The sequence below is a fragment of the Vombatus ursinus genome, unplaced genomic scaffold, assembly GCF_900497805.2.
Source record: "Vombatus ursinus unplaced genomic scaffold, bare-nosed wombat genome assembly UNPS02014830.1, whole genome shotgun sequence".
Classification (NCBI taxonomy): domain Eukaryota; kingdom Metazoa; phylum Chordata; class Mammalia; order Diprotodontia; family Vombatidae; genus Vombatus; species Vombatus ursinus.
Window position 1 is genome coordinate 50,763,408 of NW_020954608.1, and position 13,446 is coordinate 50,776,853.

Genomic DNA, 13,446 nt, shown 5'->3' on the forward strand with positions numbered 1-13,446 from the left:
GGAATCAGGAAGACTCATCTTCCTGAGTTCAAATCTGGCTTCAGTCACGTACTAGCTTTGTGACCCTGGGCATGTCGCTTAACCCTATTGGCCTCAGTTTCCTCATCTGTAAAATGGACTGGAGAAGGAAATGGCAAAGCATCCAGTATTCTTCTAAGAAAACCCCAAATGGGGTCCCGAAGAGTTGGATACAACTGAACCACAACAACAATAATCACACTGACCCAGGTGAGCTTAATGCTGATGAAAGCTTGTAACAAGAATAAGAACAACAGTAACAATAGCATTTATGTAGTGGCTATACTGAGCACTTTACAAATGCTATCACTTTTGATCTACCCTGGCAGGTAGATACTGTTATTATCCCCATTTTGCAGTTGAGGGAACTGAGGCAAATAGAGACTAAACGACTTGCTTGGGGTCACACAGCTAGCTAAGTGTCTGAGGCTGGAACATTCATCAACATAACTGTTGGTTCTCTTGGATCAGTTGGACGAGGAGAGTGGAGACTTGTATCACTTATGTTCCCCCTATAAATTAACAAAGAGAGTAACAAGAAACCCCTTTCTCTTTTCTCTTTCTGATTCCACAGCTATATAAGCAGCTACCTGTGAAAGATCTCACTGGATTCCCTGAGGATCTAAATGTGGAAGGTGAAGATACTGGAGAATGTGTCCTTTTCAATAATATCTTTGTTAATGGAATCATGTATACCCCTGCATTGAATACTGAAGAAGATGATGCTTACAGCTTCCTAAAAGTAAAGTCCGTTTTTCCTATTCACATACTTGGTTATAAATTTCTTGAAGGATAATAGTTATTATGCAAAGATAAAGAGCAAAGTTTAAACTGTCTATTAGAAGTATTCTGACATGTAACCCCATGTCTGGTCCCTATATCATATTGATTTCTTTAGCCTTTCAAAATTATAATTCTGGCCTAATTGAACTGTGTCAGTTCAACCCTTCCTGGTGCTATTTAGGTGGGACTAGAAAGTTTTGCTTCCCCTGGTTAGGGGAGGAAGTACCCCAAAGGGTCTTATCCCCTTGATAATGGTCATTTATTTATTCTAGGCACCTCTCAGCATTTTGAAGGTTTTTTTTCTTCTGTTTACCGAGGTTGAATCCGTTTTTGAATATATTTTTGCAATATCTGGCCTGCTGAGTAACTCTGTCCCTATAGTGTCTAGGGACAATAACCTTCTTAAGTTCCTGGTGATACTTGCACTCTGTTCCCAATTATTCCAGTAGTACAGGGGTAATCACTAGGTTCCTTTAAGGGAACACTGACTTCTGTGTGACTGTGAGGAGTCTGGAAGGAGTTAGGGCTTGGACAGCCTAACTGAGTCATTGGTGGCTCTGTGGCTTATTCACTACTTGGCTTTTGAGCCAGTATTTCCTTACATTTCTGCCTGAGTTACAAAGTTCTGAGGCTCCACCCTTATTAGCAATACAGAAAATAAATACAAGAGAGAAACATCAGCCATAACAGTTACTACCAGAATAAATTTAATGGATGTTAATAATGATTGTAAATTGATGCATTTCCAACTTTATTTCTAGGATATGGGCTTGAAGGTATTTACTAACACACAGGTCCAGAAGCCTCATTTATGCTCGTTTTATCGCCCACCTATTATGGCATATTCACCACACCCAGGTAAAACAACAAATATATTCTTTGTTTTGAATTGAAGAAAATATATGATATATCATGTAAAGCTATTTTTCTAACATTGGTTCAAAAATATGATAGAGAATGATTCTGGATGTGGGCAGGGAAGGTAAATGTTGAGCAAATTTTTCTATTTTGTCATTCTTTCAAGAGTATCAAAGGGTCCTAGTTTTAGAGTTGGAAGGAACCTCAAAGACCATTGAGTCTAAAACCATCACTTTACAGAGGAGAAAACTAGGGCTCTGGGAAGCTAAGTCATTTGTTCTAGGTCATACAGTCCACCAATAATAATGGCTAACATTTACATAGCACTTTGAGATTTTCAAAATGCTTTACAAATATTATCTCATTTGATCCTCATAACAACCCTGGGAAGAAGCTATTATTACCCCCATTTTACAGATGAGGAAACTGAGGCTGAAGTGACTTGCCCAAGGTCACATAGCTAGTGTCTGAGACTGGATTTGTACTCAGGCGCTCCTGATGCCTTATTCAGTATTTTATCCACTGCACCATCTAGTTGCTTATTAAATAACCATTAGTGCGAAGGGAAGTGTGACCTGCAAAGAAGTTTAAAAGACAAGGAAAAGAAAGTAAATGAAGATAAGAACAAGAAAAGGAATGAGACAAAAATCATGTTGCCTGCATTGATTTGACTGGCTATTCATTATTCATTGAATAACCAGCATTTATTAAGGCTTACCTGTACTAGGTATAGTGTGGAATACAAAGTTATAATATGATCCTAGGCAAGGAGGATCTCACGTTAAGATGGCGACACAAGATACACATACTTTAACAAGAAATAAAAACAAATTTAGAAGACTACATGTAGCTCAAATTTTTATTAGTAGAAATAATAATGACTTGAATTGATGTAATGTTTTCTAGTTTATAAAGCCTTGTACTAACAACAACCCTGAAAAGTAAGCAGTGTGTGTATTACTGTTCTCACTTTACAGATGAGAGCCTCAGAGAGGCAAAGGCTAAGTGACTTTCTCATGATCACAAAGCTATGTGTTAGCACCCAAACGAATTCAGCTCTTTTGATTTTAAGTTCATTGCTTTTTTTCCATGGTATCATGTTTCCTAATTATTTATTAAATGCTTTTTATTTGGGGCTTTACACTTTTTTTAATCACCTGAAACATCTATTTTGGCATACCGACTTAACACTTACCCACCTTCCTCATCATGCACTGCCACTGCATTCCAGACTCCTTACTCTACCACTATTGGAGGCTACCTTTTCCTATTTGGAAAAGAATGAGGTGAAAATTACCATCTTCTGCTATTTCTTGAATTATATTCATTTAGTATCATGACTTTCATCATTTCAACTTTAATGAAATTGACTTTGTCCTGTTTGGTTTCAATGGCTTTATGTCACCATGAATGATCATGTAAACATGCAGGATAGAAAAGGGAAGACAATTGCAGAAAATGCCTAAGAAACCACTAAAAATATCTATTTCCCCAATTGCTATGTTCTTTGTTCATCTTAAAAAGTCTATCTCCTCTCTACTACTCTTAGGTTACCATTGGTAGGAAGGTCATAGGGACCTTTTGGGTCACATTTTTTAATGTGACCTAAATCTCCTCATTTTACAGATGAGGAACTGAAAGGAGGTGAAATAACTTTGCCTGAGATCATGAAAGCAATAAGAAGAAGAGCTGGGATTTGAACACAGGTCTTTTGACTCCAGCTCTATGCTTTCCAATATTCCTCCAGGAGGCTGGAGATAAAATGACTCCATTTGTCCTCTCATCATTGACTCATAGGAAATAGAACATAAAACCAGAATTCGTGCTCTAAAGGCTGGATGACCACTTGTTAGGGATGCCATCAAGAGGGTTCTCAGTCAGATATGAATTCAACTAGATTTTCTCTGAGGTCTTTTCCAAGGTGAGATTCTCTACTATTTCCTGGGACCCTAAAGCTTTTTTTCTTCCTTTGGGAATGGACAGGGTAAAACAGCAGCATGTAAGGAGTCATTTATTTAGCAGGCAGAAGCAGACCTAAGAACATAAGACCAAATCCTTTTATCTAATTAGATTGACCCACTTTTTTTCCACCTTCCTATCAATCTCCAGCTATCTGCATATATTTCTCTAGTTTCTGGGCTATCTGTCTCCTTAAGAGAGAGGAGAGAGTTTAATTTATTTAATTTAATTTTTTTTATAATATAGTTAATTATTTAGAAGCAGACACAAACATACAAGTCAAATAAATATCAAGCATAAATACCTAACATAAAATTTATGTAATTAAACTAATATATGATTAGACTTATACAATTAGATGAATTGTATAATTATATCATATAATTATATTTACATAATTAAACTAATTATATAATTAGACTTACTTAGACTGTTTCTACTTGCCACTGAATTCTAGACATCTCCCTACATTTGCCTGGCCATTGGCTCTCTGTGAGATGACTGGTTCCAAGTTCACATTTACTAAAAATGGACTTTATTTTTCACCACCTCTTCTCCTTTTCAAGGTTTCCCTAGTGCCTACATTTTGAGAGAGAGAGAGAGAGAGAGAGAGAAAAGAGAGAATATGAATCTGCCCATGTCAATGACTTCTCCAGGAAGGATAATGATTATATCACAGAATAGTAGAAAGAATTCTAGACATGGAGTCAGAACACTTGGGTTTGAATTCTGGTTGTACCACTTACTACCTATATGTAACCTTGGGGCACTAAACTTTTCTGTGTCACTGTTTCTTTATCTCTAAAATGACAACGTTGGAATAGATGTCTTCTAAAGTCCCTTGTAGCTCCTAATATATGATCCTATAATCTTGTTCTTCCTGCTGTGAGACCCTGGCAATGCTGAGGGATTTCCTGGCAAGAAAATTTGGAGTGATTTCATTCTTTATAGGCTACCCTGGCTTTTTGAAATCTTTCTCACATACTCATTGTCTCTCTATCTCATTTCCCAAATGTTTCACTGTTTTCCCACTATTCCAGACTTTTCTTCACTCTGATCACCCCTCAATAATTCTCCCTACCCACTTATAGCAGATATTATCCCTATTTTATAGAAAAGGAAACTGAGACTTAAGTGACTTGTCTAAGGTTACAAAGCTAGTAAGTTGAATTTGAACTTGGCTGCTTTTGATATCATGTCCAGCACTTTATAGCAGATAGCCTGGTCTCTTCACTAAGAAGTTTGAGAGGGTCAGCCACATGGTACAGTGCATAGAGCAGTGGGCCTGGAGTCAGGAGGACTTGAGTTCAAATCCACCCTCAGACCAGACATTTGACATTAGCTGTGTGACCCCAGGCAAGTCACTTAATCCGTTCGCCTCACTAAAAAAAAAAAAATAGAAAAAAAAAGTTTGAGGCCATCCTTTTTCTTTCCTTACAACTTCTTATCATCATTCACTCTTTCCTCTAAACACATAAAAGGTATACCTATTACTTTACAAGTCTAATCCTTTTACTTGTGACTTTGATCTCCTTGCCTCCCACCTTTTCAAAGACTTTGTACCAGTGGTCTTTCTCTTTCCATTGATTTCTTGCCATCTACCCATATGATCAGGTCTTCCTAATCCCTTAAGGCACCCTCAGTTTACATATGGGTCCTCTCAAATAAGTTATCCAAGATTTACACATGCAAATTAATTGAAGGAGGAAAAAAAAATATAACCCATTGGATGGAGCTGTTTTAGACATCAACCTTTACTTTAATCATCTCAATCCCGTGTTTCAAATTTTTGCCTTTATTATATATGTGTGGCCAGCCTCAAAGTTCTCTGGATTTGAACCACCCCATATACTAAAAAGAGTCTTCTTTTCATTATCCTCCTGTTTTATTCAGCCCGTCTCTATCTTCTCCTTCATTACTAAACTTGAAAAAATTGTCTCTACCTAATTCCTCCATCTTATCACTGTCCACTACCCACAAACCCTAACAACCAAGTTTCTACTCACATTATTCTGTTGAAAATAGTCTCTCAGAACCAATCAACCATCCCCTAATTTCCAGATCCAATGTTCTTTGACCTCTCTTTGGCTTTTGTCATTGTTAACACCCTTTCATTTTCACCTCTCCCACCCTCCATGGATTCTCTCTCCTCTCTTGGATTTAGAGGCACAATACTCTTCTAATCCTCTTTCTACTTCTCTAGCTACTCCTTTCTTAGCCCCCATTCTCTTCCCTGATCCTTAATGTTCCTCTCTACTCTTTTCATCGGCAATCCCATTCACTGTCATGGGTTCCATTACCCCCATTATGCAGAAGACCACCAAATCTATTACCAGTTCTAGCCTCTCCTTTGAGCTCCAGACCTATACCTTTAATAATGATAGTATATTTTCCTCTGGATGTCCCACTGACTCCTCAAATTTAGCATGTCCAAAATCAAGCTTATGTCCTTCCCTCTAAACCTGTTCCTACTTTCTGTCTGTGGCACTATCAAATTCTGTTACCCAGGTTCTCATTTTTGTATTATTTTACACTCCCCTCTCATTTTTCATAGCCAGTCCATAATAAATTCCTGTTTCCCTTGGCTTCAGAGCCTGGGTTGAAGTCCTACCTCTTACACATACCAGCTATGTGACCTTAGACAAATCATTTATCCTATCACTGCTCTAGAAAAGTCTATAAGACCATAACTTGCACAAAAATGCCAAACTGCATTGGTAGAGGAAGTTTCCTTATCTGAGAGTTCTGTATATCAGTTAAATCACAAGTCTACTTCTTGTCCCTAACATTTCTGCAATAGACTGGGTCCAGTTTCCAAGGACCAAGTCTAGCTAAGTGCAGAGGTTTATCACTAGCAGGCTTTTTAATTCATGTTAAATTCTGTGGTCATGACAACCCATAGGAGGAAAAAAAGAAAAATGCAAAATGGCTCAGGTTCAAAAGGTGTAACCCTATTTTGCTTAGAGAGAATGGCAGAAAAGAGGACGTAGGTATTAAGAATCATGCATCATCAAGTTTTCTATAAACTTTCTTTTAATTGTTGAAACGTGAAATGTGAAATCCTTGTCCAATGACCAGGGAATGGACATACTACTAGAGGAGCTGAATCATGTCATTTTTGACATTTTCAATATAAATGAAACCTGAAAAAAGAAGGATTTTAAGCTGAGTGGTTGATTCACAGGTTCTGTGGAGGCAAATAAAGTTGTGTGTCCAAAGGCAACAAAAAGCATAATTTCATGGAATACTTGGTTATTTTGTATTACTGCACTCATGCTAAGTATTTTTTTCTTCCTTTTTTTTTTTTTTTTTTTTTTTGGTGAGGCAATTGGGGTTAAGTAATTGGCCCAGAATCACACAGCTAGTGAGTGTTATGTGTCTGAGACCGGATTTGTACTCAGGTCCTCCTGACTCCAGGGCCAGGGCTCTATCCACTGCGCCACCTAGCTGCCCCACATGCTAAGTATTTCCAAAAAAAGTTCCATGAAAATAAGTATGAGAGATGTGCACACAACTGTTGTAGATAATTAAGAAGTAAAAAAAGCATACTAAGAATTTGTTAAGAACTTTCAAATTAAATTAACATAGACCTTGATACATAATAACTTCAGTCCATGATGGCCAAGAATAAGTCGGAAAATATGGATCAGGAATGAAAGAGGACAAAAACTTGCCTTATTCCTATGCATCATAAATACGTTCTTGGAGAAAAGAATCAGAAGGCATGATACGCAGCAAGCAATAAATAACATCACATCGAAAAATAAACTTGATTACACTTTAGCAGATAGCATATGATTCATTACTGATATGATAGTCATTTGTAAATCATTACTTGGAGACCACAAACTTGTTAGTGCAAAGGTCAAAATGAGTAAAAAGTTAGAAGGATAAAAATAAGAAAAACATATGGTATGCAATTAAAACAATTTCATCCTGACCTATTTAAATGAGTTATTGATGCTAAAAAAAACTAGGATAGGGATGAATAAAAGGGACATAGACATTGATGACAATAATTTCATACAAAACATTAACTATTGTAAAATCAATTACCTTAACAAAGACTCCAAATGAGACCAAAAAGCATTTTAATCAGCAAACACTTGGCTAATGTGGCAAGCAGAGAGATAGGGCAGCCAAAAGTAGCACAGGTTTAGAATATAAACTATTTGTAAGTTCTTACAGAGAAGAAAGGTGGAAAATTATGAATAGTATTACTTTTTTAAAAACCTAGAAAGAAGTTATTGTTCAGTTGTTTCAGTCACATCCAACTCTTCATGACTCCATTTGGGGTTTTCTTGGCAAACATTGATTTGCCATTTCCTTCTCCAGCTCATTTTACAGATGAGGAACTGAAGCAAACGGGGTTAAGTGACTGACTTGCCCAGGGTCACATAGCTAATAAGTGTCTGAGGTCAGATATTAACTTAGGAAGATGATTCTTCCTGACTTTAGGCCCAACACTCAATCCACTGTGTCACCTAGCTGCCCTAGAAAGAAGCAGTGAAAGGCAAAATCAGTTTAATAAGGATTGCCTGGTGTAAGATCTAAGGAAAGTCATCTTGAGGGTGTTTAAGGGTAAAAGTAGAAGGAAGGCAACAAACAGAAGAAAAATAGAAAAGATCTGCAAAATGTTTTGTTGAAAACTCTTTTCACCATCAAGGACAGTGGCATAATCATACTTGTACTCTAACATCACAGATTTGCTTATTAAGGAGGTAGAAATAACATGAAAAAGAACAAAGATGGGAAAAACAAATGTATTGGACAACATAGAAGAGATCTTTCCCGGAAGCAACATGATTGTTAGGGCATTGAGGGATTGATTGACGAGGAATCTGAAGAAGCGAAAAATATCAAAGGTGTGGGGGAAAAAATCTCAGATCTTATTACTGTCCTCCATACCTTCTAAACAGAAGGTGACTGAGAAGCTGTATCTCATCTATATAAAACTTTCCTACTCTAAAATAAGAATAATAAAACTTAGAATTTATAATTATAATATAATAAAACTTTTTCATCTATATCAAATTTTTATCAGAATCATCTTCAGGATGGGGATAATAACAGGGAAAAACAGGCTTCCACATGTAACATTCCATAGTAGAATACCACTTAATCATCCCACTGAAAAGTGTGGAGAATATAAAATTTTTATAAAAAATGAAAAAATTACATTTATTGTTCATTTGCTATTTTAAAAACCATTTAATTTGGTAAAGCATACTGCTTCTTTAATGACTTCTTAGGGCCAGATGATTCCCATACAAAAATCAAAAATACACAAAATTCTTGGAAAGCTATAACAAGAGAGAGATAACCTCATTCAACTATCCTCTGATAATTAACATCAGTCAAGGTATTAAACAGGGAGAAATATGCTTGCCAAAAGTGTTTGCCACTGTCATGGTTAGTCAGTGAGGGCTTCCCTATAGATTATAAAGTTCTCCAAATGTCCTTCAAATTTCAATTCATATGCTACTGCCTCTGTGAAACCTTTACGACTCCACTGATTAGTAAGGTACTTTCCTTTCATTCCCAAATTTAAATCTTGCCTCCAATGTTTGCTGCATGTATGATCTTGGGAAAGTCATTTTACTTCTCTAGGCCTCAGTTTTCTGATCTGTAAAATGAGGGCAGCTACATAGCCTCTAAAGTCTCTCCTCGCTCTATATCTATGGCCCTGGGATCCACTTTGTTTTGTATCTCTTATCACATATATGTATTATATATCACATATAATGAATTTGTATTATAACTATCATGTTGTTTTCCTCTCCTCTTAGTAGGCTCTGAGGTCCTTGAAGAGAGGCACCTTGTATAAATATTGTGTGCTCTACTCTTGTGTTTCACAAGAAAGTATCCATTGTACTTAGTAGGACATAGTCAGCCATTAAATAAGTATTTAGTCAAGAATTTAAAATTTTTATTTTTGTAGCTCCTGCTGCAGGTATAGCAAGACTGGGATCTGCACCAAGATATCACGCAGAGCCTCTAATTTTAGAAGCACAAATAGTCCCAGCTGAAACTGTGAGAATGTATTTCCCTGAGACCTGGATCTGGGACTTGGTACCATCAGAGTAAGTAGTTTCGTTTTTACTATATTTCTTTCAGGTGAAGCACTTGGATTCTTCTAGATTTTCAATTCATTGACAGTTTTCCTCAGTTCCTGGTCTGCTTCAGGACAAATCCAAGCTAAACATTGTACAGGTTCGCTAGTCTACCTGTCTCCAAGATAAGCATTTCTGAATTAATTTGATGCCACATACTCCCAGAAAATAGACACGGGGACCAGAACCGTAACTAGAGAAAGGGGCTGATGTTTAGAGGACTCGTATAGCACGGGGTGTCCAGCAGTGAGGGAAAGCAAAACAAAACCTGTACTTAGTACCTAATTAGCAAGAATAATTAAATAAATAATTAAGGAAGTACCAGATAGTATATTTCATCTCTGCCTCTGGATCCAGCAGCCACATCCCAGGTAAGATATTCCCAGCATCAAGGGCAGGGGATGTCTCTCTAATGAGGAAGTTCTAGTCCTTGCTCAGTTGCGTGTGTTTTTAAAAATCAATTTAAAAGTGTGTTGTTCTTATCCTGGCTTACCAGTTATCCTGGCTTCATTTGTCCCATTAGTCCTGGGTGCAAAATCTACTAGTTATGACTGCTGCCTAATGACCACATCTGATCTAATTTTTACAACTCCCCACAATTCAGGCACTCTGCCATGATTGACAGGCTGAGAGCAAGTATAGAATCAGCCACATCAGGACACCCGAGTATGGTGATAATCTGTAGACATTTCCTTTGGCAGGACCATATTTTCCAGAGAAGAGTTTAAAGATGATCATTAATCACAAAGTTAGGTTTCCAGATGTAAGGACTAGCCAACATGGTCAGAGATAGAGGGGAAGGTGTAAAATTAAATTTCTCTTGTTTTTCTACCTCAAGCCCTGGTTTACCAAACCTAATAATCATTATTTCCTGTTGTCTTCATTGCTCCCTCTCTCTAGTTCATCAGGTGAGGCCGAAATGGTAGTGAAAGTCCCTGATACTATCACTAAATGGAAGGCTGGAGCATTCTGCCTGTCGGAAAACACTGGGTTTGGCCTCTCCCCTCCAGTCTCTCTCATCGCCTTTAAGCCTTTCTTTGTTTCTCTCACTCTACCCTATTCTGTGGTTCGTGGAGAGGCATTCACCCTCAAGGCCACTATCTTCAACTACCTGCCTCACTGCATCGGGGTAAGAGACTCCCCAACACCAAACATCTGTAGGAGGATGTGGAGGAAATGAACAATGGCCTAAACCAATCACCACCTAACCCCAGATCTCAATACTTCTCATTGGAGTGCACATATTGTGATCCTTCTTGCTCCAATGTGGTGGTGCTTATGCGATTCCCAAAATGTTGATAAGTGGCTAAGCATTTGTGATTTTGGCCACCGATTATCCAATCATGAAGGGCATGGATATATTTTGGGAAACTTTCTATGCACCATCAAGTATCTTGACACCAACTCCCCACTTGAAGGCCCTATATTCACAATAACCCAAAAGACATTTTTCTTGAAATAGGAAAACAAAGCATATTCTCTTTTTTTGTTTTGTTTTTTTTTTTGTGAGGCAATTGGGGTTAAATGACATGCCCAGGGTCACACAGCTAGTAAGTGTCAAGTGTCTGGTCTGAGGCTGGATTTGAACTCAGGTTCTCCTAATTCCAGGGCCATTGCTCTATCTGCTGCGCCGCCTAGCTGCCCCCAAAGCATATACTCTTAAATGAGCAAGCATTAAACTCCTATATTAAAGCCCTATATAAATGTATAAATCTCCAGAATCCTCTATAGTCCCAAATAGTTCCTTTAGCTAAGGCCTTCTGATGATGTATTCACTGAATACTCTCTGCCAGTGTCTCTTGGTGTGCTTCTCTCTCTGCCGTTCTCTGTTGACCCTTAATATTGACAGATGACTGTTTTTGTGCCACAGGAAAATCAAAGGAGAAGCTTTAAAGGTTCTCTATCTTTTAGCATAAGCTATAATAAAATCTATATAAAACTATATAAAAAGGCAAAGAGGGAAGTCTTAAGAGTTTTCTTTATGGGCAGCAGTTACCATTCTCCCTCCTCTAGCAATATAGGCCAGACCAGAGATGCCCTTGCCTTTGGGGCTGTCATTTACAGTACTTATAATAATAGCTAGCGTTTATACAATGCTAGCCTTGTGTTTTACAAAGCACATTACATATATCTCATTTTATCCTCAGAACAACCCTGGGAGGTAAGGGCTATTATTATGCCCATTTTACAGAGAGGGAAAGTGAGGTAAATAGCATCTGTCTATCCATCTATCTATCTATCTGTCTGTCTGTCTGTCTACCTATCTATCTATTTATTTCTCTGTTTGTTTTACTAGCTGTGTGAATTGCCCAGAGTCACACAGAGAGTAAGTTTCTGAGGCAGGATTTGAACTCAGGTTCAAACTCAGATTTGAACTCAGCTAACTTTAGATTCTGTGCTTTATCCACCCAGTTGCTCATATGATATCTCCTCAAGTTGCTTCTATTCTCCTAGATAGATTCAGGGGAAAAGAGAAGGAAAAGGCAATCTTAGAATAATTGACACTGGCAAAGAGATGCACTGAGGATATTTTAATAATCATTTTGATGAAGATGCCCAGAGAGATACAAACTTTTGGCAGCTAGATGGCATATTAGGTGGAATGCTGAACTTGGAATCAGAAAGGCCTAGTTTCTTTCTTTTTCCCCCCCAACTTTTATTATTGATTCATTTTTTAAAGTTTTGAGTTCTGAATTCTCTCTTTCCCTCCAACTCCTCCCCCACTCACTGAGAAGGCAAACAATATGATATCCATTATACTTATGAAGTCATGTGAAACATATTTCCTTATTAGGAAGGCCTGATTTCAAATCCTAATTCAGGTATTCACTAGTTATGTGGCCTTATGCAATTCATTTCCTCTCTCTCAGCCTCAGTTTCCTTATCTGTAAAATGGAGATAATTAGGGGACCCACTTCACAGAGTGGTTGTGAGAATCTAATGAGGTAACACATGTAAAGTGCTTTGCAAACCTTAAGGTGCTATGTAAATGTTGTAATTTTTTAAATATTATGTTATTTGTTAAAATCGGATGTTTCACTGTTGTATAGGGAATGTCAAATGAGGGAAATCCCTCCACCAATGCATATCAGTATCTATTCTGCAAGAGTACTGAGAGGGAAGTCTCTTATCTAGGGCCACACACTTAACACCTAATGGCTCACTATACATTATGCCACACTGCCTCTGAAGGTTCAGGTTACAGCTGGTTTCTGAACCACTGACCTTAAACTTCTTTAATTCTAATTTCCTGAAATATCATTTCTCATGTTGTGTGCCACAAATACTAATAATATCAGCCCCAAATTCATGATATCTTAATATGATATTTTATATTTTTCCTGAAACTTAAATTTATCTCAATAAGGGTTTATTATATGCCAGGCACTGTTCCAGGCACTGGGGATACAAATACAAATGGAAAGTAAGACATTCCCCGTCCTCAATACAGAGCTTATATGGAGAACTGATAGATAGATAGATAGATAAATAGACAGACAGACAGATAGATGAACAGACAGACAGACAGATAGCTAGATAGAGAGATAGATAGGTGGATGGATGGATAGACAAACAGATGGATAGGTTGATAGATAGATGGACAGACAGACAGATAGATGGACAGACAGACAAATAGATGGACAGACAGATAGATAGATGGACAGATAGATAGATAGATAGATAGATAGATAGATAGATAGATAGATAGATAGAT

General features: G+C 37.5%; 1 protein-coding gene across 1 annotated transcript in view; it reads left to right on the forward strand.

Moving 5' to 3' along the window:
- Positions 1-13,446, forward strand: part of A2M (alpha-2-macroglobulin) — a 72,205-nt gene that overhangs the window by 30,004 nt on the left and 28,755 nt on the right. The window contains exons 16-19 of the mRNA XM_027838546.1: positions 593-760; positions 1,563-1,659; positions 9,560-9,701; positions 10,632-10,860. Coding sequence (XP_027694347.1) covers positions 593-760; positions 1,563-1,659; positions 9,560-9,701; positions 10,632-10,860 — 636 coding nt within the window. The remainder of the gene's footprint in view (positions 1-592; positions 761-1,562; positions 1,660-9,559; positions 9,702-10,631; positions 10,861-13,446) is intronic.